Source organism: Rattus rattus, chromosome 7 (assembly GCF_011064425.1).
Source record: "Rattus rattus isolate New Zealand chromosome 7, Rrattus_CSIRO_v1, whole genome shotgun sequence".
NCBI lineage: Eukaryota > Metazoa > Chordata > Mammalia > Rodentia > Muridae > Rattus > Rattus rattus.
This window is the reverse complement of record NC_046160.1, coordinates 38602112-38623330: the sequence shown is the minus strand read 5'-3', so window position 1 is coordinate 38623330 and position 21219 is coordinate 38602112. Positions and strand designations below refer to the sequence as shown.

Here is a 21219-nt window from a genome sequence, read left to right as displayed (position 1 = left end):
ACATTCTGAGCAAATGTGTGCTGGAAATATCCACAGCATACGCTTAGAAAAATAATTATATACTAAATAATAAGAATTTAATAAGTTTTAAATGATGGCAACATCAAAAAGCCCTACCATATCAAAACTATAGAATCATAGTAAGATTCAAAGCTGTACATAAGAAACACCTTAATAGCATCATGAAATAATGTTTTAAATAGATATTCCTAGAATCTTCCATTTAAGACAAAAAAATAAGTACAAAGACATATTTTGTACAAGGAGATCATTCAACTCCAAGGCATGACTTAAGGATAATCACAGATGAGCTTTCAAACGGCTTGCATAATCCACCCAAGTGATAACAGGTGGAAATGGAAAGGAGCCATGCAGGAGATTGGTGAGCTTTAAGGGAAACTAGGGAGGCTAGACGTAATCAATTACGCTTTTGAAAGCTTTTGTTGATTATCAGAAATGAATATATGATATATTTGCTAAAATATGACTGCATAACTTAACAGATCGATCCATAATATCGATGTCGAGGGTTACTCAGCAAACAGCTGTTTCCAGTAGATGGAAAGTGGCCATCATTCTTAAACACTCTTAAAACTGACTCATTTTAAGGACTCAAGTCTATCAAAAGGATGCTACCTCTCACACAAAGTTCTGCTGTCCATACCTTCTCCACTAAATCATTGCTTGAGCAATGTCAAAACAGAAATTTAAAGTATTATCTTCATGAAAACTATTTAAATTGATCCTTTAAAAGCCTCTATCATTGCTTTAAGTGTCTAAAATATCAGAAATAAACTTTTATACTAAAATATTTCAATGATTATCTAAAATGCTGTACTAAAAGGTAGACAGAAAATCTTTATCTACAGTTTTTATTTAACTTTCTTTCTTCTTACTAAATGTATGTTAACAAAAAAACCCTCAAATGATCTAGACAAAAGCTTTTAGCTCAACACATAATTGCAAGAAAATTACAATAATTGTACCAATTAAAATAATCTTGAATGAACAGTATGTCATCTTAATGTTCCAATGGTTTATAGAGGGATTACTTAATTGGCTGAAATTGCTTTCCAGTGTTAGTATCAAATGTCATTTGTTAAAAGTTGAACAATTTAGAAAATAATTTAACAAAGCAATTTTACCAAACACCAAGAACCAACATTTTCTTTTTCAGCTGAATAAAGCAAGCAGATGTGTCATCAAATTACTATAAGAATAAATGAAGCTTTTTATGGATTAAAAAAAAATAAATTTTACTACTAGCGTTAAAAATACTATTTTCCGATTGTTTATACCAAATCAGATTTCTTTAATAAAACAAATGAATATCAATTATATACTGCTGCTTTTTGTCAGCTGTAAATAAAACTTTTTATTATTCAAATGACAAGCACCAAAGAACTCAGCCGTGGGTAAGTAGAAACAGACAACCAAATTGCTACAGCAAAAGACGGGTTTCCAATAAGTTGAGCAAACTGTCTTCCTACAGTTGTTCATTGCAAATTATTTTATTTAATTATCTTAAGTAAAATCCTTTATGAATTTTCAGATTTCTTTCCACACTATCTTTCTCTTTGTTGGCTAACTACAAACACTCTCTGTAAGTAGTTATAGACATAGGCAGATTTAAAAAGAAAAGCATCTCAGAGCCATGCTAAATCAGTCTGCTCTCTGACAGCAAGGCCATCAGGGCTGAGGTCTAATGTAACAGTTTGACTAAATCACAAAAGGAAGTTGGCACGGTCTCATTTTGTCTCTAATACACATTATTCTATATTGATGTGATCAAAATAAAATATTCCCCTAAAAATTCACTATAACTTGTATTCATTATGATTTAAAAATTTCCCCAGCCCCAAATAATTCTTTCACAATATTCTATTTTTTCATAAAAGGGTACAATTGCTATTATCTTTAAGCAACGTGCACGTGTTCCTCTATACCTTCTTGCCTCAAGACATATTTCAATTTAAAAACTGAGAAAAAAATTAGAACTACCTATAAGGTTCAGATGGTGGACTCTATAATGCAAACTTTAATTTTCAAGCAAAGCACAGGCAATTCTTTCTCTGTTTCTTGTCTGCCACAATGAGAGCAGCTCTGCTCTCCCAGGCTCTCCTCACCACACCAGACAGAGACCTCTGAAAGCATGAACTAAATACCACCATCCTCTCCTTAGCTGCAGTCACAGCACTGAAAGTCTACTAATACAGAGAATGAGTACGAGACAAGCAGAGTGACTGCTGTGGCCATCCACCTGGTCAGCAGGAAGAGTCTGGAGAGGCTGGGGCTGTAAGCTGGAGAAGCCCCAGGATGCCTTAAGGAGAGCTGGTGGGCTTTAACAGGGGAACTGGAATGTGGATGGGAACAAGAGCGGTAAGCACTGATTATCAGGCTGCGGGCACAAAACGACCTGTGCTGGGAACAGGAGGGAACTAGAAGGCCACACACATTCTGTACTACATTCTGGCAAAGATCCTGTCTCCATTAAAATATTTTTTAGACTTATTTCGTGTGTATGAGTGTTTTACCTGCATGTAGCACATGCGTGCCCAGTGCCCACAGAAGTTGGAAGAGGGTATTGGGAACCAAACCCAGGTCAGCTGCAAGAGTCATCTCTCTGGCCCAGTCCTGTCTGTTTTGTCTGTGCTTTAAGACTTTAGAAGAGGCTGAGTTGCTCTTGCTCTTGCCTTCCTGCCCCTGCTCTGTCCTCTCGTCCCTCCCTGTGCCCCCTCCACATGCTCATGGCCCGCCTCTAATTCTCTACTCTTCTCTCACTCTCTACCTTTCTCTACCTGTACTACCCTCCTAACTCCCACCGCCATGCCCTGAATAAACTCTATTCTATTCTATACTGAGTTTAAAGAATGGGCTACGTAACCCAGCAGAGGAAATGCCAAGAGCTACTTTCAGTCGTATTTACAGGAAGAACTGAGAGCAAAACTGGACCAGAAGGATTTGAAAACCTTAGTTTTAAACAAGTAGCACGTGTAAGGTTCTGAAGAAAAGGGAATGAGCTGCTGAAGGGACAGGGACACGCCAAAACATGTGAGTACTCTGCACACTTCGGTGTCACCTATCTGATGCCAGTTTTACAGACATACAGAATGGAAATGTTACAGGTCATAGACACTACACACGAGTTTTTCAGAAAAGCCTAGGAAGACAAGCAAAGTGTGACAGGGTTGGTGTGAATGCAGGTGGCCCTGGAGGAAACGATGCACACATCGTGAAGGCAGAGCTAAAGACACAAGAGCAGCTGAGGAAGTTATACCTCCCAGGTGCACGGGACAGACACCTGAATAAACAGCAATCCCGAGAAAGGCCCTGGGGCTACGATGGCAAAGCTGTAGGGACAAGAGCCCTGAGCCTGTTGGCGCTCGCATCACGACAGCGCATGCTCAGATGCCTGACCTGGATCTACTGGATTCAGAAGGAGAGATTTTGCACGCACTATTTGTGTTTTAGAATTCAAAGCAGAGTTAAGTGCAAAGCAGTCAAATAAAATACCTCTCATAGATGGTCTTTAAGGTCATCTGATCAGGGAGACCTTCAGTCTCTTCCAGATATAGTATGAGCCAAGACGTCCGGTACGGCCACTGCTCGGTGAGGTTGATCCAGCTGGCTAGCCTGTCCCAGTTGAAAGTAATCTGATTGGCTCTTAGTAGCCGCCCTTTAGCAAATCCATAAACATCCAAAAATTAGTAGGCATATTAAGTAAAATGTTCAGCATAGTCACAAATAATTGAAATATTTGAAAAATTTGACATTTGGTTACAATACAGATTTAAACCAAGTATTTATATGCTTTGTAAAATCCAGATTTTAAAGATTCAGAGGGCACAGTGGCAGACATCAGTAATCCTGGCACACAGGAGGCTGAAGTAGAAGTCTTGAGGCCAACCTGAACTTCACAGTAAGGCTGTCTCAAAAAATAAACCAACAAACAAAATAAAACACCATGGTAGTTCTCACTGCTGACTGCTAAGGACCTCTCCAGGTCCTTAATGGAACCCAAACATACTGGTCTGTCTTTGTTTTATGGCTTAATTCACTTCCCTTCTTACCTACTGGGATAGATCATATTAATTACAATGAATCTAAAACTTGTTGTCTACATTACTGATAAAAAGAGCCTGTCTGTAGGGTGTTCGGAGGACTGGACTCAGCTCTCCTCCCAGGGCATGCTATCTGAGGACAACTGAGACTGGCGAGCTTTCAGAGTCAAGGCTTCCTTCCAGTGTTTCATCGCCTTCACCTTGACAGGACCGCAAACAGGCTTGGCTCTCACATAAAAACACCAGCAGCTCTATTCTCGTATCATCAGGTCAGTCCATACCTGGACTCACATCCACCTGTCTGACAGGCTCTCCTGGGAATCCTCCTGACCCACCTTCACTGTACAGACGATGACCCTCACCCAGCTCTTCCCTGCCTCAGACCCTCACTGTGCATTTTCCCCACTGACCTTCCTGGAAGGTGGGTCTGCTTTGCTAGGGGATAACAGGATGTGACTCCTCCATCCCAGTGAGCTATGTCTGCCAGCTATGGACCCATGAATACAATACTAACTCTGCGGTAAAACCCGGAACAGAACAGATGATACAGTCACAGCCTTCCTGAGAAGCATTCACTCGGCAAAGCAGATGAGAAATCCAACAAACACACACCACCCTGTGAAGTAACTAGATGAGTATTTAGCTGAATGTGTCTTTGGGGTAACAATAAAAATGAAAGTCCGAGCACTGAAACAAGCTTGACAATATACTTCTTGTAGAAGGCTGAGTTTTTGGTTTTTAAAACATAGGGTCTCATGTAGCCTGGCTGGCTCTGACATACCTATTCTCCTGCCTCCACTCCCAGAGTGCTAGGATTACAGATGTAAACCTCCACATCCAACTCACTAAGTTGCCCAGGTTGGCCATGAACTTGAGAGCCTCGTGCCTGAGCCTGGGGAGTGGCTAACATGTTGAGTCTGTGCCACTGGCCTGGCTAGCATTTAGAGGTATCAGGCCAGGTCTCTTTGGCATACCTGAAGATGTCAGCAATCTAAAGTCCTTCCCGTTTCGGAGCCATAAGGCCTCGAATGAGCTGCAGCTATCTCACACCACGTCACACCACTCTGCTCCTACGACTCCTCCCAGGCTGGCACTCTAGCTGTTCTCAGAATCCAGCTCACAGCCTTTGCAGATGCTGCTCCTTTTCCTCAGAACGCTTCTCTCAAGAAGCATGTAAAGTGTGGTTCTAACTTCATTCAGGTCTCTAACTCATTCACAATCAATCCCAGATGCTGAAGTGGGTACAACAGTTAAGCAGATCAGACAAAGACCCTGGCATGAGGGTGTCCCCTTCCAGAGAGCAAATAGACAAAGACAGTGTCTGTCGGAAGACAGCTGTTTGGAGGAGGAGGATCAAATGTGGAAGGAGGAGGAAGAGTCAGTCCATTTGAGATGCAGGAAGGTCTCATGGGGAAGCTCACATGTAAGCTAGAAGGGGCAGAACTGAGCAAACTCACTGCTCACACAGACGGAGAACCATGATAGGCCATGTTAATGAAACCAGTCAAGATACAAACCTGATCCCCAAGAACTGGGATCACGAGCAGCCCAAAGTTAAAGAGCAAGAGGAAACAATGTGCTAACTGGCACAGTCAGAGGGAAGTCATTTCTACAGCTGCTTGTGGGGTCCAGACAAGGATGGGGCCCTGGCCCTGCGTGCTCCATGTGGGAAGTCTGGGAGGCCTGGGTGGAGAGCAGTATGAGAGAGTGTACTCTACCAAGGAGCTGTGCTGAGAGCAGAAGCGAGGGCCAAGGCAGGGCAGAGCCAGAAGTCCCAGGGAAGGAAGGCAACGAGTGGGAGAGCTGCTGTCTTACTTCCTGTTTAATTTCTACAATGTCCAGACCAACCCTTTGGCATAAGGAGGATGATAGGACCTATTGCCAAGTGAGTATATCAGTGTTAGCAATAATAGCAGGAAATAGTTCCTCTGTCGAACCAGCATGGGAAGGTTGAGGTCTCATTTAAAGAGATTTAACTATAAAAATGCTATCTTAGGTATGATCCCACCAATAATACAGTTTATGTCATGAGCCCTAAACTAATATAAAATGCAATTCCAGTTGACAGAATCAACACTAGGAAATACCAGAAGGTAGTAGGCAATACCATGCAAGGGAAGAAACCTACTCTATAAGTTAAATGGCAAAGTGTGTCTATGACTGCTTTAATGCTAGTCTTCACATACAGAAGAGCAGCATCCACACAGAATTCAGTCACAGCAATAAGCACCTTTTGGGGAGCGGGCGGGGCAGGCTTGGGGGTGTTCGAGACAGGATTTCTCTGTGTAGCTCTGGCTGTCCTACAATTCACTCTGTAGACCAGGCTTGCCTTGAACCTGATCAGAAGGAGATAGGCTTGCCTCTGCCTCCAGAGTGTTGAGATTAAAGATGTGTGCCACCACTGCCTGGCTAACAGTCCCCATTGCATTACAAACATTTTTATTCAAAATATCATATAAAAACTGAAACAACATAGCAGTATATAAAAATCTGAGTTTCAGCACAAATATTAATTGTACTGTTATGTAAACTACCTAAATTTAGCCTAAATATAAAGCAAAAGACCTTTAAAATCATGAAATTTTAAAATAAATGTCCAAGTGATATCAGATTGTCAATTACTACTGTCAACTACTACTACAAACAGAGCTTATACTCAAAGCGCTCTGTTAACTTTAAAGCTTGTGGTGGTGGCTGGGGGATAACTCAATAGCAGACCATTCACAGAGCTTGCACAAGCCCTGAGTTCAATACCTACTACCTCAAAAAAATACAAACAAAATAAAAACTATTATCTATCACAGAACATGGAAAATAAAAGTCACCTGTCACAGAAACAATATTGAGTAACCGTCTCATGGTCTGAGGGCTGATGTCACTGAACCAATCCTCAGTGACCAGCAGCTTTGTGAGATCAAAGGACATCTGCCTCGTGATGGTTCTCTGCATCTGTCTTCTGCGGTAAGTGTCCTGAAACGACAGCGCCAATGAGAGAGAAACACCCATCCTTGAGGGTTACCATGGATGCGTGTGGTAGGAACAACAAAACAGACAGCAGAGGACTCAGTGGGTAAGAAAAACACAATTCACAATATTAACCGAAGAGAACAGTTACAGGCTAATCAAGTGTGGGTGCTTCTAAGGCAGACACTTTCCAGAGCAGCTACACAGTAGTTGGCAGGTTCTAGCCCATGTGCACTGACAACCGTACAGTGAGGGAAAGCTTAATGTCTCAGATGAGAGGTACTCAGAACTCCAGAAAGAGAATCACAGTCAAGCTCCATGAAGCCGTGCTTCAGGAACCATAAAACAATGAAGCAGGTAGGTTCCTTCACGGTTCCAGGGACTCAGCCTCTCTGTCTTAGGCTGTTTCAAAGTGTTACATTGTTTTATCCCAGGCACAGCCACTCTTAACTTCCCTGGCATTTCCTCAGAGAGCTGAAGGCACTCTGCAGAGTAGGGGAGTGGATAAGGAATCCTGGGTCCTAAAGCATGGAAAAGGTCGAAACCATTGGTACCCAAGAACCGGGGCTGCCAGGAGAGAAATTCACAATGTGGAATCACACACTCCCCTGACTTTGGCTATATCATTTGTCATTCATATTAACTCTGAATTCATAACCTGTAAAGCATGTGGGCACAAAACCAAAGACATGAGGTTTAAAAATTAATGTCCAAATGGTAGCAAACAAGAAGAGAGGCAAGGCCAGTGTAAGCCCATGTTGGCCACCCCTGAGCGACACGATCAGCAAGGCTCCCTGCCAGAGAACATTCTCCCACTTTATGAGCCTAGATAAATACATCTGGTTTTGCCCTACAAATATTACGAATGGACAGAGTCTGAAGTAATGAACCAGAAACCCAAGGAGACTGGGAAGGGCTAGAACCACAGCTGGGTGTGGAGATTATGATCCAGACCTTGCAAATGCTGGGCAAGGAGGAAGAACCTGGAGAGATAAAGTAGGGATGGCACCTGCTCAGGAATGAGTGTGAGGCCACAATCATTTGCTGGCTATGAGTCCTACTACTGGAGGAGCAGTCAGCTCATGACCTGGGAAGAGGCTGCCGAGGAGCAGGCCTCCTCCCAGAGCACGGTCCTTACTGCCCCAGGCAGCTCAGAGGCAGCTGATCCTGATAGGAAGCTCAGCACTGATGTTGATCTCAGGAGCTTACCACCATGTTTACTGAAGAACATGAGGTGTCACTCACTTAACTTTATTTGAATGACTGCTAAAAAAATAAAAAATCAGAGTCAGGGTATGGCTAAGTGGCAGAATATTTGCCTAGCATGCGCAAGGCTTTGGGTTCAACCCCAAGACTCTGAGGAAAAGTCAATCAGACCATTAGGTTAAGTGGCATGAATGGCACCTTACCCTTCTGTTGAGAGCCGTTTTGCTCCCAAGCTTTGTCATCTCCCCAAGGCTGTTCTGTGAAACTCTTCTGTCAATGTCCTCCTGTGTTCCTGGAAGAAAGCATCGAGACAGCGCTGTGGTGGTTAAGATGAGTTTCTCCAGAGTCTCGGGAGTTTCAGCACTTGCCCCCACTTGATGCTGCTGTTGGGGAGGTTTGGGGTGAGGCCTGAGGAGGAAGTGTGTCCCCAGAGAGACGGTTTTGAGAGTTTGAAGATGCATGTCATTTGTGTTTGCTCTCTTGTTTCCTGCTCGCAGTGTGAGATGTGAACTCTCGACTTCCTACTCCAGCCGCCATGCCGTCCACGCACTGCCACACTTCCCTGCGTGATGGTGCTGGACTCTTATCCCTTTGGAACCATAGCGAAATAAACCCTTCCTTCTACACGCTGCCTTGGTTATGGTGTTTCTCAGCAACAGAAGTCATCAATACAAGCACTGTGTGCAGGGTTGTTTTGTGTGATATTAAAGAGATGTAAAACAGAAACATTTTTCAAGGCAAAGAGAAACTATAAAAAGCCTTCCAGATTACTTCAAGCCTGAGTACTGTAGGGCTGACGCTTACCTGTGGTGTCTGAGCATGTAACGTCCCCGTTTGTTGCTGAAGTTACAAGGAATTTCCTTGCATTGCTAAGCCCACGACTATTAAGAAAAACTGGTAAGTGAACTATATTGCGCATGTAGTCATGTCCGTTTATATTTGAGTCACGAAGCACACTATTCAGGTTCTGGTTGATGGCCTTTATGATAATATGCGGATCACTTGCAAAAATGGCAATAAAAGGGCCCTTTGAAAACAGAACTCGGACCTGTGGTAGAAGAAAGGTATGGATGTGACACAAATTTTTAAAATGTACAAAAAAAAATTCCTTTTTAAAATCTGTACTATCCTTTGGTGCTTTATCTTTTTTTTTTTTTTTTTTTTTTGTTCTTTTTTTTTCCGGAGCTGGAGACCGAACCCAGGGCCTTGCGCTTCCTAGGCAAGCGCTCTACCACTGAGCTAAATCCCCAGCCCCAGGTGCTTTATCTTTTAATATCATTCATTTCTCATCAAAATGTATTCTCTATAAAAACAACTTTTATAGATGGCTCAATCTTAGGGTGCTGTCATTACCCCAACAAAGAGAACAGTTAATGGGGTTTCCTTCTCAGACACCTGGAGCCTACACAAAAGCAAGCTCAACATGCGAGGCAACTTTCCGCAAGCACACGTGAGTTCTGTACACTCGGTTAACCACTGCTGTTATAACAAACCTCAGATTACAGCAGTCTGCTTTAACAACACTACAAAATCTATGGGTCCCTCTGTCATCTCAGAGTACAAACATGACAGCCTGCACAGCTGAGCCACGCTTGTCATTTAGAGATACTCCGTGTGAGTTTTTGCTGTATTTTTTCCTAAAGCACCATCAGGCTGAAAGGATTTAAACATTCTTGATCAAACATTAACTTTTGCTATAATTCTGAATTTTAAAATATAGTTCTTATGAAAGAGAGTTTCACTAGAGAAGCAGTGTTTCTTAAATAAGAAGCAGTTTCCATCCTAACTGAGATATTTTGTGAGGTCATGCATCCTATGTGGCCACAGTGGCAAGCTCAGACAGTGAGACAGTGAGACATACAGTGTCCAGCATCTGAAGGACTTTATCCTGCTCACAGGCATCCAGGCCGTCAATGATAACCACCAGCCTTGTCTGGTTTTGAGTGAAGCTGTCAATGGTCTTTGCCATCCTGGCCATCAGCTCCACCTCACACTTCAGGACCTGCACAAAGCACAGAAGACACAGAAGGTAAGGTCCACTCCCTTAGAAGCACAAGAGAAACCCATCTAAAGGGAGGAAGAGAAACCCGAAGTTCTTGCTGCTGGCAGTGGCTCCATTTAAACCTGTTGCAAGGGTTTCAGCTATGGACTGACAATACTTGACTCTTAGAATGTCATCAGGGGATGCTATGGTAGGAATTCACTGACTTCAGAGGAGGCTGAGAGACTTACTTGCCAGAACTAGACTCTGAATGACAAAAGCCTTGGACTTGAATTCCACCCAAAACACCTACTAAAGGCTACAATGCCCTTAGCTCCTTGGTGGCATCTAGTTTTAAACAAAGTTAAATATACTCATGCTATAACGTTCAGTAATTATAATTCTTGTTATTTATCAAAAGAGCTAAAAAATTTACATCTACACAAAAACCTGAGCACAGATACTTATAGCAATTGTATTCATAACTACTGAATAAATGTACACTCTTCATTCAGGCAACAATATTCATCAGGCCTAAAAAGCAACTGAATTTTAAGCCATGAAAGGGATGAAAGAAGTCAATAGGAAAGGGCTACATACTGCATGGTTGCAACTACATGACATCATGGGAAAGACGCAGCTACTGAGTCGGTGAACTCCTCAGGGTCTGACATGTTTGGGGAGAGACAGAGGCTGAACAGGGAGGCAGGCACTTTCACGGCAGTAAACATACTGTAATCTTGCATGTTATGTTATCAAACACTTATGCAAACCCAAAGAGTGTGCAGCACCAAGGCTGAACCTAATGCAAACTGAGTCTGACTACGATACAGGGGACTGAACAAATGCATCACTCTGGTGACAGCTGTTGATAGCAGAGGATACACAAGATACATGGGGTAAATATGGATTTTCCTATAAACCTAACAAACTAACTAAATGAGGTTAAATGCAACAGTCTTGGACATATAACTGAGTGGTAGGGTACTTGCCGGGTGTACACAAGATCCCAGGTTCAGTCCCTACCCTTAAATGTAACTCTAACATTTCAAGAGCATGTCCAAGTTGGCATGGCAACAGCAGCATGTTCCCAGTACAGTTTTTCTGATGAGAGCACTTACTTTCATGAATCCTTCACTTTTCAACTTGTGTAATTTGGAGGCAGCACTATGGAGGCGTTTTCTCTGAGAATTCAGGAGAGAGTCCAGCACTTGCCACCATGTTCGACAGTTGAGCACGAAGGCCAACCCCACGACAGATGCGATGGAAATGAGGATAGCATTCACTGTCAGATGTTTCGGGTCAACTCTGAATATAGCCAGAAGGGTGATCCCAGCAATAATGCAGCCAACAATAAAAAGAAAGATGACAAAAGAGGGGAGGCAGCATGTTTTTTTCCATTTCTTTTTACCTGTAATAGAATAAACGGTATTAACAAAATCTTTATGGTCGAGAGCACATGACGACTCTGAGGTTCAACTCATGGGCTCATGAAGATAAATGAACATTTATTTCCTTCCTCACCCCTAGAAACATTCCAAGGAGGAAGGAAGGAAGAGGGGGAGGGGAGCAATCCTACCCTGAGACTCTTCAGTCCTGAAGACTCGAAAAAGACGGGTAGCCAAAAAGCCGAATTCTCTCTCACAAGCATCTGAGAGGGTCGCGATCATTTCAGCCAAGGAAGTTTCTCCTCCCACACTGGAGAGTCTATTGTAATCTGTAAACAAAAACCTGGGGGGAAGACCAAGCCCGATGTTACTCTGCTACTAAATGCAGCCATTTCTAACATACGCACACCATCTCCATCAGTTATTCCACATTTCCTTTTTTTTTTTTTTAAAAAAGATAGTGCCTGTTTCCTCTTCTAAAAATTATTTTAATTTTTATTTTATGTCTACGCACCACATGTATCCCTGGTATCCACAGAAGACAGAAGAGGAAGTCTGATCCCTTAGAAGTGGATTTACAGATGGTTGTGAGCCACCATGTGGGTGCTGGGAATCACCCCCAGTCTGTGCTCCTAACCACTGAGCCATTTCTCCAGCCCCCATTTTTCTATTCTTTTTTTTTTTTTTTTTTTAATTTTGGTTTTCTTTTCAAAACCTGCTTTTAAAAGTTCTAAGGTAGTGGGAGCAGATGGGTGATTAATTATCTTCTCTGAGCATGTCATTCTCTCAGGAGAGACACGAACATGTTAAATGTGTGTGTCTGGCCAACGGCAAGCGGGAGAGTGATGGCAGAGTTTGGCCTGTGTCAAAATAGGGGCAAAAGAGAAAGTGCTCGAATGCCAGCCAAGGCCATCAGAGCAGGAGAGTCTTCACTAAGACAGGAATTCCAAACCCAAAAATATCACTTAGAAGCAGGGTTTCTGCTGGAGGGGTGGCTCAATGGTTACACCAGCTGCCCTTCCAGAGGCCCCAGGTTTAGTTCCTAGCACCCACCTGGCAGCTCAGTCCAGAGACCTGACATCTTCTTCTAAACCCCATACACACATGTACATGGTGCACAGACATACATGAGACAAAAATACGCACACACAAAATAAAAATAAACCTAAAAATAATAAAATTAACTTCTCTAATGTTTTATTTTATTTGTAGCTCTAACATATACCAGGTATTTAGAAATAATTGTAAAATATTCTTTTCAGAGTTATTCTTCAAAAAAAAAAATTGATTTCCTGACATCTGCAGTCTCAGAATTCATTCTATTCTTTTCAGAGTTATTCTTCAAAAAAAATTGATTTCCTGACATCTTCAGTCTCAGAATTCATTCTTTTCCTTCCATGTCTAAACTAAATTCTCACTTCAACCCAGGAGATAAAACATGTTTCAAAATTACAGTCTGGAATGACACTTTATTATATATTGTGGTCCTAATTGATACTATGTTGGTTGTTCTGTTTCAAAACTCCCATCTTGTTCATTTAAACTGTTTTAATTTTCTGCAAAAGTTTCCTCTATTGTTATCCTATACTGTACGCTTTACCTATTTTTAAAAAATATTTACTTCATGATGTGTGTGTGTGTGTGTGTTTACATACACACTGTATGGATTCCTGTGGAAGCCAGACAAGGATTATAGATCCCCTGATGCTGGAGTTATAAGTGGCCGTAAGTCACCCATTGTAGGTGCTAGAACCAAACCAGAGTCCTCTGCAAAAGCAGCATGCACTTCTAACCATTGAGCCACATCTCCAACCTCAAATGCTTTCCCTTAAAACTTCTCAGTTTTAAACCTTTTAATGCTTAAATTTACATGCTGATCACAGTGGTTCCTCCGTATTCATGGGTAGCTGGTTCTAGGATCAGCCCAAGTCTCTCATACAAAAAAACAAAAGGCACGTAGTGCAATCTACTTTAAAGCATCTCTGGATTCTGTATGATGGCTAATGCAATGAACATGCTATGCTCCGTAAACAGTAAACATCAGTAAACAGATGCTGTACAACACTGTTTAGTGCATGGTATCAAGGAGAAGGCATTTTAATTCAGGTACAATTTTTTAAAATATTTTTGATTTACAGTTTGTTGCATCTAGAGATGCAGAACCCAGGAGTAAATAAGGCCAGCTGTGTTTGTAAATTTTTTTCCTAATTTTTTAAAGGGTGTTTTGGTTTTTTTTAAGAGTTCTTTATTTATTATTTATTTTATGTATATGAGTGTTCTACCTGCATGTACATCTGCAGGCCAGGAGAGGGCATCAGATCACATTACAGATGGTTGAGAGCCACCATGTGGTTGACAGGAATTGAACTCAGGACCTCTGGAAGAGCAAGCAGTCAGTGCTACTAACCACTGAGCAATCTTTCCAGCTCATATTTATAATTTTTTAACCTTTATTTTTCTCACTTATATACCTAGCAGAGTTTTGATGGTTATAATGACTTATATTCATCTAAAATTATGCATATTTTATCTTATTATAATTTAAAACTTCATAACTTTTAAAAGATTTTTAACTCTTTTTTCCCAACCCCACAGAAGCTTTTTGCTCTAAATTTTCTAGCTTAAAAAAAAAAAGCCTTTCTTTCATCTAGAATCTCATACCTTTCGTTATTCCTTTATTACACTTTTTCTCAAGATTCCCTTTTTGAGATGCTCAATTATTTTAGACACACATGTCTATTTGCAGAGATGAGGAAAGAGCAGCTCAGTGTGAGCAGGGTTTCCAGGGGTTACTGCTCCTTCAAGGAGAAGCCAGGCTTTCACTTCAGACCTCTATCTGCCAGGATTCACCCTGAAGGTCAATACTCCTTCCAGGATATCATCAGAAAGGACAGTTATAGAGGCGAGGTGTGGCCCCATCATGGAGGGTGACTCGGTGAAACCCTGGTTTAAACCCTGGTACTGCTCCCAGGAAAGCCCTAAGTATGTAACAGGTACAAGGAAGAGGGAGAGGTCTCTGTACAAATAAAATATCATAAAAAACAGCAGATTTCAATTTGTGGAAAAATGGCCTCATACAAAGGAAGGGGATATACTATGAAGTACTGAGTATACTCAAGGTACTGAAACATACTTTTGCTTTGTTCGACTAAAAGACTAAGGTACCAATTTTGTTTTGGAATATGATGACCTGTAAAATTCTTTAAATTCTTTTGTTACCTTTATTAAAGATTCCTTCTGTCAAAAGACCAACTCACCTCACAGGTAAAGCCTTTGTAGTTTGCTCCGGCAGTTCAGGTGGGTTCACAAACATCAGTTTGAAGAGGAGCTCCAGGTACCCAATGTGTCTTGCCAGTCTGGTACTGAGAGCCCAGGCCCAGTTCCAACTCTCTCCTTCCCGCCGTCCACCGAAGTAAATGACGACTGAAATTCACAGTTTGAATTAGTTAGGCAGCCTGTTTTCTTCATAGTCAAAAGCAGGGAAAGGAGAGGCAACCCTGTGTAACTGGTTATGGTCCATACTAATTCTTAAATAACTCCTCGAAGAATCCCTCAGGTGACTACAGGAAGTGTGTGTGTGTGTGTGTGTGTGTGTGTGTGTGTGTGTGTGTGTGTGTAACTGGAAACTAAAGTGTGGCACTGGAATCATAGGCAAAGCTTCCCGAGTCCGGCTGGTAGCTGTGATGCACAGGAGCTGGGTGTTGTCATGTTGGCAACGGCTGGGTTACTACTTCCTTCAGTAACGCATCTATTTCCTCTTTTGTAACTGAAGACTATTTTGTTTTCCTAGCTTATTTCCAGAAAAACTAAAAATCATAGTAATGGTCAAAATGCCCAAGAGCTGGCCAGCAACAGACACGGAGCCTTCTCTTCGGCAAGGTCCGATGAAGTGTGATGAGGGTCATCACCACGTAACAGACACTGTGTGAGTGAGAGTCAGCCCTGCTGCGTACCAGCAAGTGCACTGGTGCTTAAAGTCACTCCAGTCAGGGATGTACACTGTTACCCTAAACCAACTTATGAAGCAGTGAAAAGATCAATTGTTTTCAGCCAATTATAAAAATCGAGTAGATTTTTAAGAGACAGATGTTTTAAGTAACAAGCACTCAGTGTTTTTCTCCATTTTTGAAAAAGATTTTAAAAAACCAAAGACTTACTGAAGAATATATATATGAGAGCCAGGAAACTCAATGAAATGGCTATGGCGAGGTTTGTATCAACCGTGAAAGCAAACACTAGGCCGAGCCCGCCACACAGCAGCAGGGTGAGGAACACTATGAGCCACGAGAACTGGAAGAGGGGCTCGATCTGCTGTCCTGCAAACGTCTTCATCTCATCTGGAAGGAAGGTCAACGTGAAGTTTTACTTGTTTCGCTTACATATAACTTTTTTTTTTTTTAAGATTTATTCATTTTATTATATAAGTACACTGTAGCTGTCTTCAGATACACCAGAAGAGGGCATCGGATCTCTTTACAGATGGTTGTGAGCCACCATGTGGTTGCTGGGAATTGAACTCATGACCTCTGGAAGAGCAGTCGGGTGCTCTTAACCGCTGAGCCATCTCTCCAGCCCTACATATAACTTTTAACTCACTAGATAACTTTCCTGTTTTAATATAAACTTGTGCAGAGCACTTAACAGGTTTTACTGATCTTGGCGTTTATGGTTTGAACTAAATGAAATATTGTTCCCATAAGCAAAAGCAGAAACAGTACTCTGTCTCCAAACATCAGCACCACTCCTCAGAATCCCTCACCCCTGACTGAGGTTCTCAAAGGTACATGAAGCCTAACGAGAACCACACATCATTGTTTCAACAAAACTTGAGGCCATTTTTATTTGCAATATTGAAGCCTGTCCTTGAAGAGCAAGAATGGCTTCTAACAGAAAAGGCCTCCTTTATTAACAATGCGCTTAGTCCTGACTGCAGCACACAGCTCTATGGAGGATCTGCAACTTGACAATGAAATGCACTCCCAAGGCTATACTTAATGCTGGCCCACAACTGGACCTGTGTGAGAAAGAAAACATGGGAGGATCGACTAGGAGAAAAATGCCAACCACCACAGCAGACTGTGTGACAAGACAGCTACTCACAGAGCTTTACTGCACAACGAAATGCCTTCACAAAACATGCCTTTACCTTCTAGTTTCTTGAGTAAGAAAGACTTCCCACTTCCCCACTGTGCATACAAGCCCACACAAATGGGTGGTTGCATGGTGGGTTCACTGAGAATATCGGCCAGGGCACTGCTATACAAATCATAACCAAGCATGTCGCCATCTGTTTCCGTAGGAGACAAGTGTCCTGTAATTAGAAGCATACCATATCCTTACATTAAACACTGGTATCACTGTACATGGGGGATTGAGGCAGGGGCAACCTTATCTTGAGCATTTAAACCTGCAGAAAAACAGCTTCAAAGATTCCTACCTAAACACTATATTTGGAGCAACATAATGTATCTATTATAATATATCTATTAGTTAATGATAAGATACGTCATCTTGAAGTATAGAGAAGAAAGCGCTGGCAAATGATGCTTTCTTCCCTATCGCTTGTCACACTGTCCAGAGCTGGGGACACAGTCAGCAGTTGAGCACTGGCTGGCATGCATGAGCCTTGAGTACAATTCTTGGAACCATGGATGGGAAAGAATTCAAGACCATTTCAATTCTAGAAATATTTAAGTACATTCACTATAAAGTGTTACTAAAGAATACAACAGATGATCAACAACAAAATAATTCTTTGCAGAAAGGTTTGACGACTCAGGCACCTAAATGAAAACACTTTTTTAAAAAGCCATGAGAGCAGTTTTTAGAGGAAAAGCCAAGAGGAAGTAAGAGGAGCTGGGGCTGGCTCCGGAGTCAGCAGGGCTTCCTGCTCTTCAGGTGACACAAGGTTCCAGCATCTGCAGGGAGCAGTCCAAAGTGGTCTGCAGCTCTAGTTCCAAGGGATCCAACATTCTCTTATCCTCCACAGGCGCTCACGTACATGCACATGCTCATGTGCACACATGTGTACACACACGCACACACACACACACACACACAGAAACATACAAACTTAAATAAAACTTTTAAAACATTTTAGAAGTGTAAGCATAGCTAGGAAGCATTCAATTATGATTACGACCATAGGAGAAGACCACGGTATATGTGGGTAGGTCAGGGGACAACTCAGTGGAATCAGCTCTATTCTTTCACCGAAAACTTGAGTTTCAGAAATCAGGCTCAGGGCATCAGACTTAAGCAGCAAGATTATCTCACTAAAAATCTCATGATTTTTAAAAAGTCTTTGTTGGTGGGCAGAATGGAGAGACATATATACATGTAGATAAAACACTCATGTATAATAAAAGAAAATGAATAAAAATAATAAAAACTTTTAAAATCTTTTTTGGGCCAGGTATGTTGAACAATTTATTTTCCATATGTTTTTATTGGAAATTCATCTTTTAAAAATTCAAGTTTGAGTTGCTCGGTGCTGAAGTTTTTGCCTAGTATTGGCAGGGCCCTGGGTTGGACCTCCAGTAAAAGACACATGCACACACACACACACACACACACACACACACACACACACACACACACACACACACACGTGCATGTACAGGCTTAGTCAGGAGAAAACCCATTACTTACTGGCTCCAAATATTTGAGTTAAAATGCTTTTCTGGTGGCTGCAGTCAATGTTGTAGGGAGTCTCGCCTGCTTTGTTGGGTCTGTAGAGTAACCGCCCATCTTTGGGGTTCCGTAAAAGAAGTTCGGCCAGTCTCCGGCTCCTCCCTCGGATGGCAACGTGCAGGGGAGTGTCCCCTTTCTGTAAAAGAGCAACCCAGGCTGCACTCGCTCATTCTCAAAAGCAGCAATGAGCAACACTTTCAATGCCTCTGTAAAGCAGACCATCTGGGGGTTTGCACTCCTCATAAATCTGCCTCTCTGTTCCTCACAGTTCCTTTCCCTAGACCTGTAAGAGTTTCTCACAGATACCTCCTTCCTACCCTCTCTCCAGCTTCTAGAATGTAGTTTCTCACCCTGCAGCTCACTTAAGAACAACAGCCTTTGTCATGCATACCTCCCAGGCCAGAACTCCTCCTCGCACCCTTCGGTCCACCAGAACAGTCACTGACCAAGGACATCACCAGCCTTCCTCAACCAGTGCATACTCTAGTCCATGCCTTTTTTCTACCAGGCTTCATGGCAGTGCTCATCCATCCTGATCAACCCCAGCACCCAATACACCTGCCATTATGGATCCTTGATGTCATACCTTTCCTCTGAGCACTAGGGACTCCTAGGCTCTCCATCTTCCACTCCCTGCATTAACTGCCTCTTCCCGATGAGGCTCCTCCATCACATGAGTAGTCACACTCCACACTAAGAAAGCTCACACTTGTGAAGGGCCTCCCCAATCTGCCTGGTACTCCATTTACTACTTCACCAACATCCCCTTGATGGAAAACTTAGGAATGAAGTCCCCAGCTCTCATCTACACTGATCGCTCTGAGACACTAATGGAAGAGGCCTGCATGTCTTTCCCAGGCTCCCCGGAAGGCCCTTATCCAAGGTGCTCTTCTGCTTCCTGACTGTTCTGTGCTCTTCCTGTGCTGTGCATGTACTGCGATAACTGCTGAACTCAGTCAACGTAAAGAACTGTATGTGCTGGGTTCACTGGAAGATGCGAAGACAGAAGACAAAATGGTTCCGACTTTATGTAGCTGATGACAGAACAGGAAAAAAACTTCATGACCAAGAATAATATAACCCAACAACACAGCACACACTCTTGCAGGTAAACGCTGGCCGCTTTCGATGTTCTTTACACTTCTATGTTCATCGCTACCACTACTCCCACATCCCGCACTAACCCAAGTCCCAACCTAGATGTCTCATCCCCAACTGCCTAGCAGTCCTCAATCCCAACATATCCTAACCACCCAACTCCATTCCACACCCTCAAGCCTGAGAGAAGGCAGAATATCCTCAGCACACAAAATCTCTGGAACACACGAGCAAACTCACAAATACGCTGAAAATAAACACAGAGCAAGACCAAGCATCTTGCTTCCCAGTTTCTTTCTGTGAAATGGTCTATGCAAAGCCAAATTCAAGACTCACGTCAGTGTCACTCGGACACTAAAGGACAGTGCCACAGGTCAGTGGAATAGCACGTGGCTTTGCAGGTGCTCAGGCCCTGGTTCTACCTCCAGTATCACAGAGAAGAACTCTTACAACCTCCTCTTGCCCCAGCACAAGTGGGAATGCTATCAACTCCAAGTACCAATGTACTCAGTGCACAGCTACTCGCTTACCATGAGCATCTGCCCAAGTACATACTGACACACACTCCCACAGCGGCACACACTGACCACAGAACAATCACTTACAACGTGTTCCATGATGCTTCAATATAGAGAATGTCAGTGTGTTTCTTATTCCAAAAGGAGGCTCAGTGTCAACTACGAGTCAGTGGTACAAAAAAGAAGGCAATTCTGGGAGGCTGTCCACAGTAGAAGCAGGTCATACAAGTTTTCTTTACTTTTTTTCTGTTTTTGTTTTTTTGTTTTTGTCCTTGTTTTGGTTTGGATGTTTGTTTGTTTGTTTTTGGTTTTGTTTTACTTTGTTTTGAGACAGTGTCTTACTCTGTAGCTCTGGCTAGTCTGGAATTCTCTCTTTGGGTCAGGCTGGCCTCAAACTCACAGAGATCAGCCTGCCTCTAACTCCTTTCTGAGTGCTGGGTTTAAAGGCATGTGTCACTGCACCCAGTAGAAGTTTCCGACTTCAAAAAGTCACTTTTAACTTTATGTCCTTCCTAATTTAAATTTTTTTAACTTTAATTTATGTGATTCTGTGTGGACATGTGCATGTGAGTGTTGTCCTCGGGGAGACAGGAAGAAGGTATCAGATCTCCTGGAGCTAGAGTTGCAGGCATTTGTGAGCTGTTCCATGTGGTGCTAGGAAATAGACCTCAGTCCTCTGTTGGAGACAAGCAATGCCAGTCTATAACCTACTTGGAGAATGATTTTCTCCTGGGATAGGCTACCCCTGAGATGTCCTCCTTATGTGGTGGTCAAGGACAACTCCTTAACTGTCCCTAACAGCTGGTTATGAATCACAGAAGAAAAACAGATAACACACCAAGCCTCCTCAGTCCACAACATGATGTTGAAACAGAATGAGAATCCCCCATGTGCAATCCCAGCTGCTCATCCCTCACACACAATAAAAATAGATCTCCAGTACTTCCACCAGATGTGCAGGTCAGTGCACCGGCTTCTCACCACGGCACTCTGTGCTCCTCCAGATGTGCCTGTCGGCCTACCAGCACCTCACCACAGGCGCCATGCACAGCCCTGCTCTTACCTTGTCCACAGCAGACACCTTAGCCCCCTTATCCAGCAGCAGCTCCACCACTTCAATATTTCTCATCTTGGTGGCCTTTATCAGTGGTGTCTCGCCATCCTGTGAGCACAGACAAGGATTAAGGTCAGAGCTTTCCTTTCCTTCAGTGAGTCCACATTTGAAAGATTCTAAAGAAAACATAATCTGCAAACTGACAAGCGGATGCCTTTCCTTTCCCAACAGTGAACTGTATGGAAATAGTTATATA

General features: G+C 42.6%; 1 protein-coding gene across 16 annotated transcripts in view; it reads right to left on the bottom strand.

The window, feature by feature from the left end:
• The window catches only part of Kidins220 (kinase D interacting substrate 220), a 78761-nt gene that overhangs the window by 34863 nt on the left and 22679 nt on the right, over positions 1 to 21219 (bottom strand). For all 16 annotated transcript variants that reach the window (XM_032907543.1, XM_032907544.1, XM_032907542.1 and 13 more), the window contains 12 exons: positions 20973 to 21071; positions 18252 to 18429; positions 16747 to 16911; positions 15758 to 15937; positions 14858 to 15023; positions 11792 to 11943; positions 11334 to 11623; positions 10093 to 10233; positions 9036 to 9279; positions 8435 to 8523; positions 6887 to 7031; positions 3514 to 3676 (listed from right to left, as the gene is read on the bottom strand). In XM_032907543.1, coding sequence (XP_032763434.1) covers positions 3514 to 3676; positions 6887 to 7031; positions 8435 to 8523; positions 9036 to 9279; positions 10093 to 10233; positions 11334 to 11623; positions 11792 to 11943; positions 14858 to 15023; positions 15758 to 15937; positions 16747 to 16911; positions 18252 to 18429; positions 20973 to 21071 — 2012 coding nt within the window. The remainder of the gene's footprint in view (positions 1 to 3513; positions 3677 to 6886; positions 7032 to 8434; positions 8524 to 9035; positions 9280 to 10092; positions 10234 to 11333; positions 11624 to 11791; positions 11944 to 14857; positions 15024 to 15757; positions 15938 to 16746; positions 16912 to 18251; positions 18430 to 20972; positions 21072 to 21219) is intronic.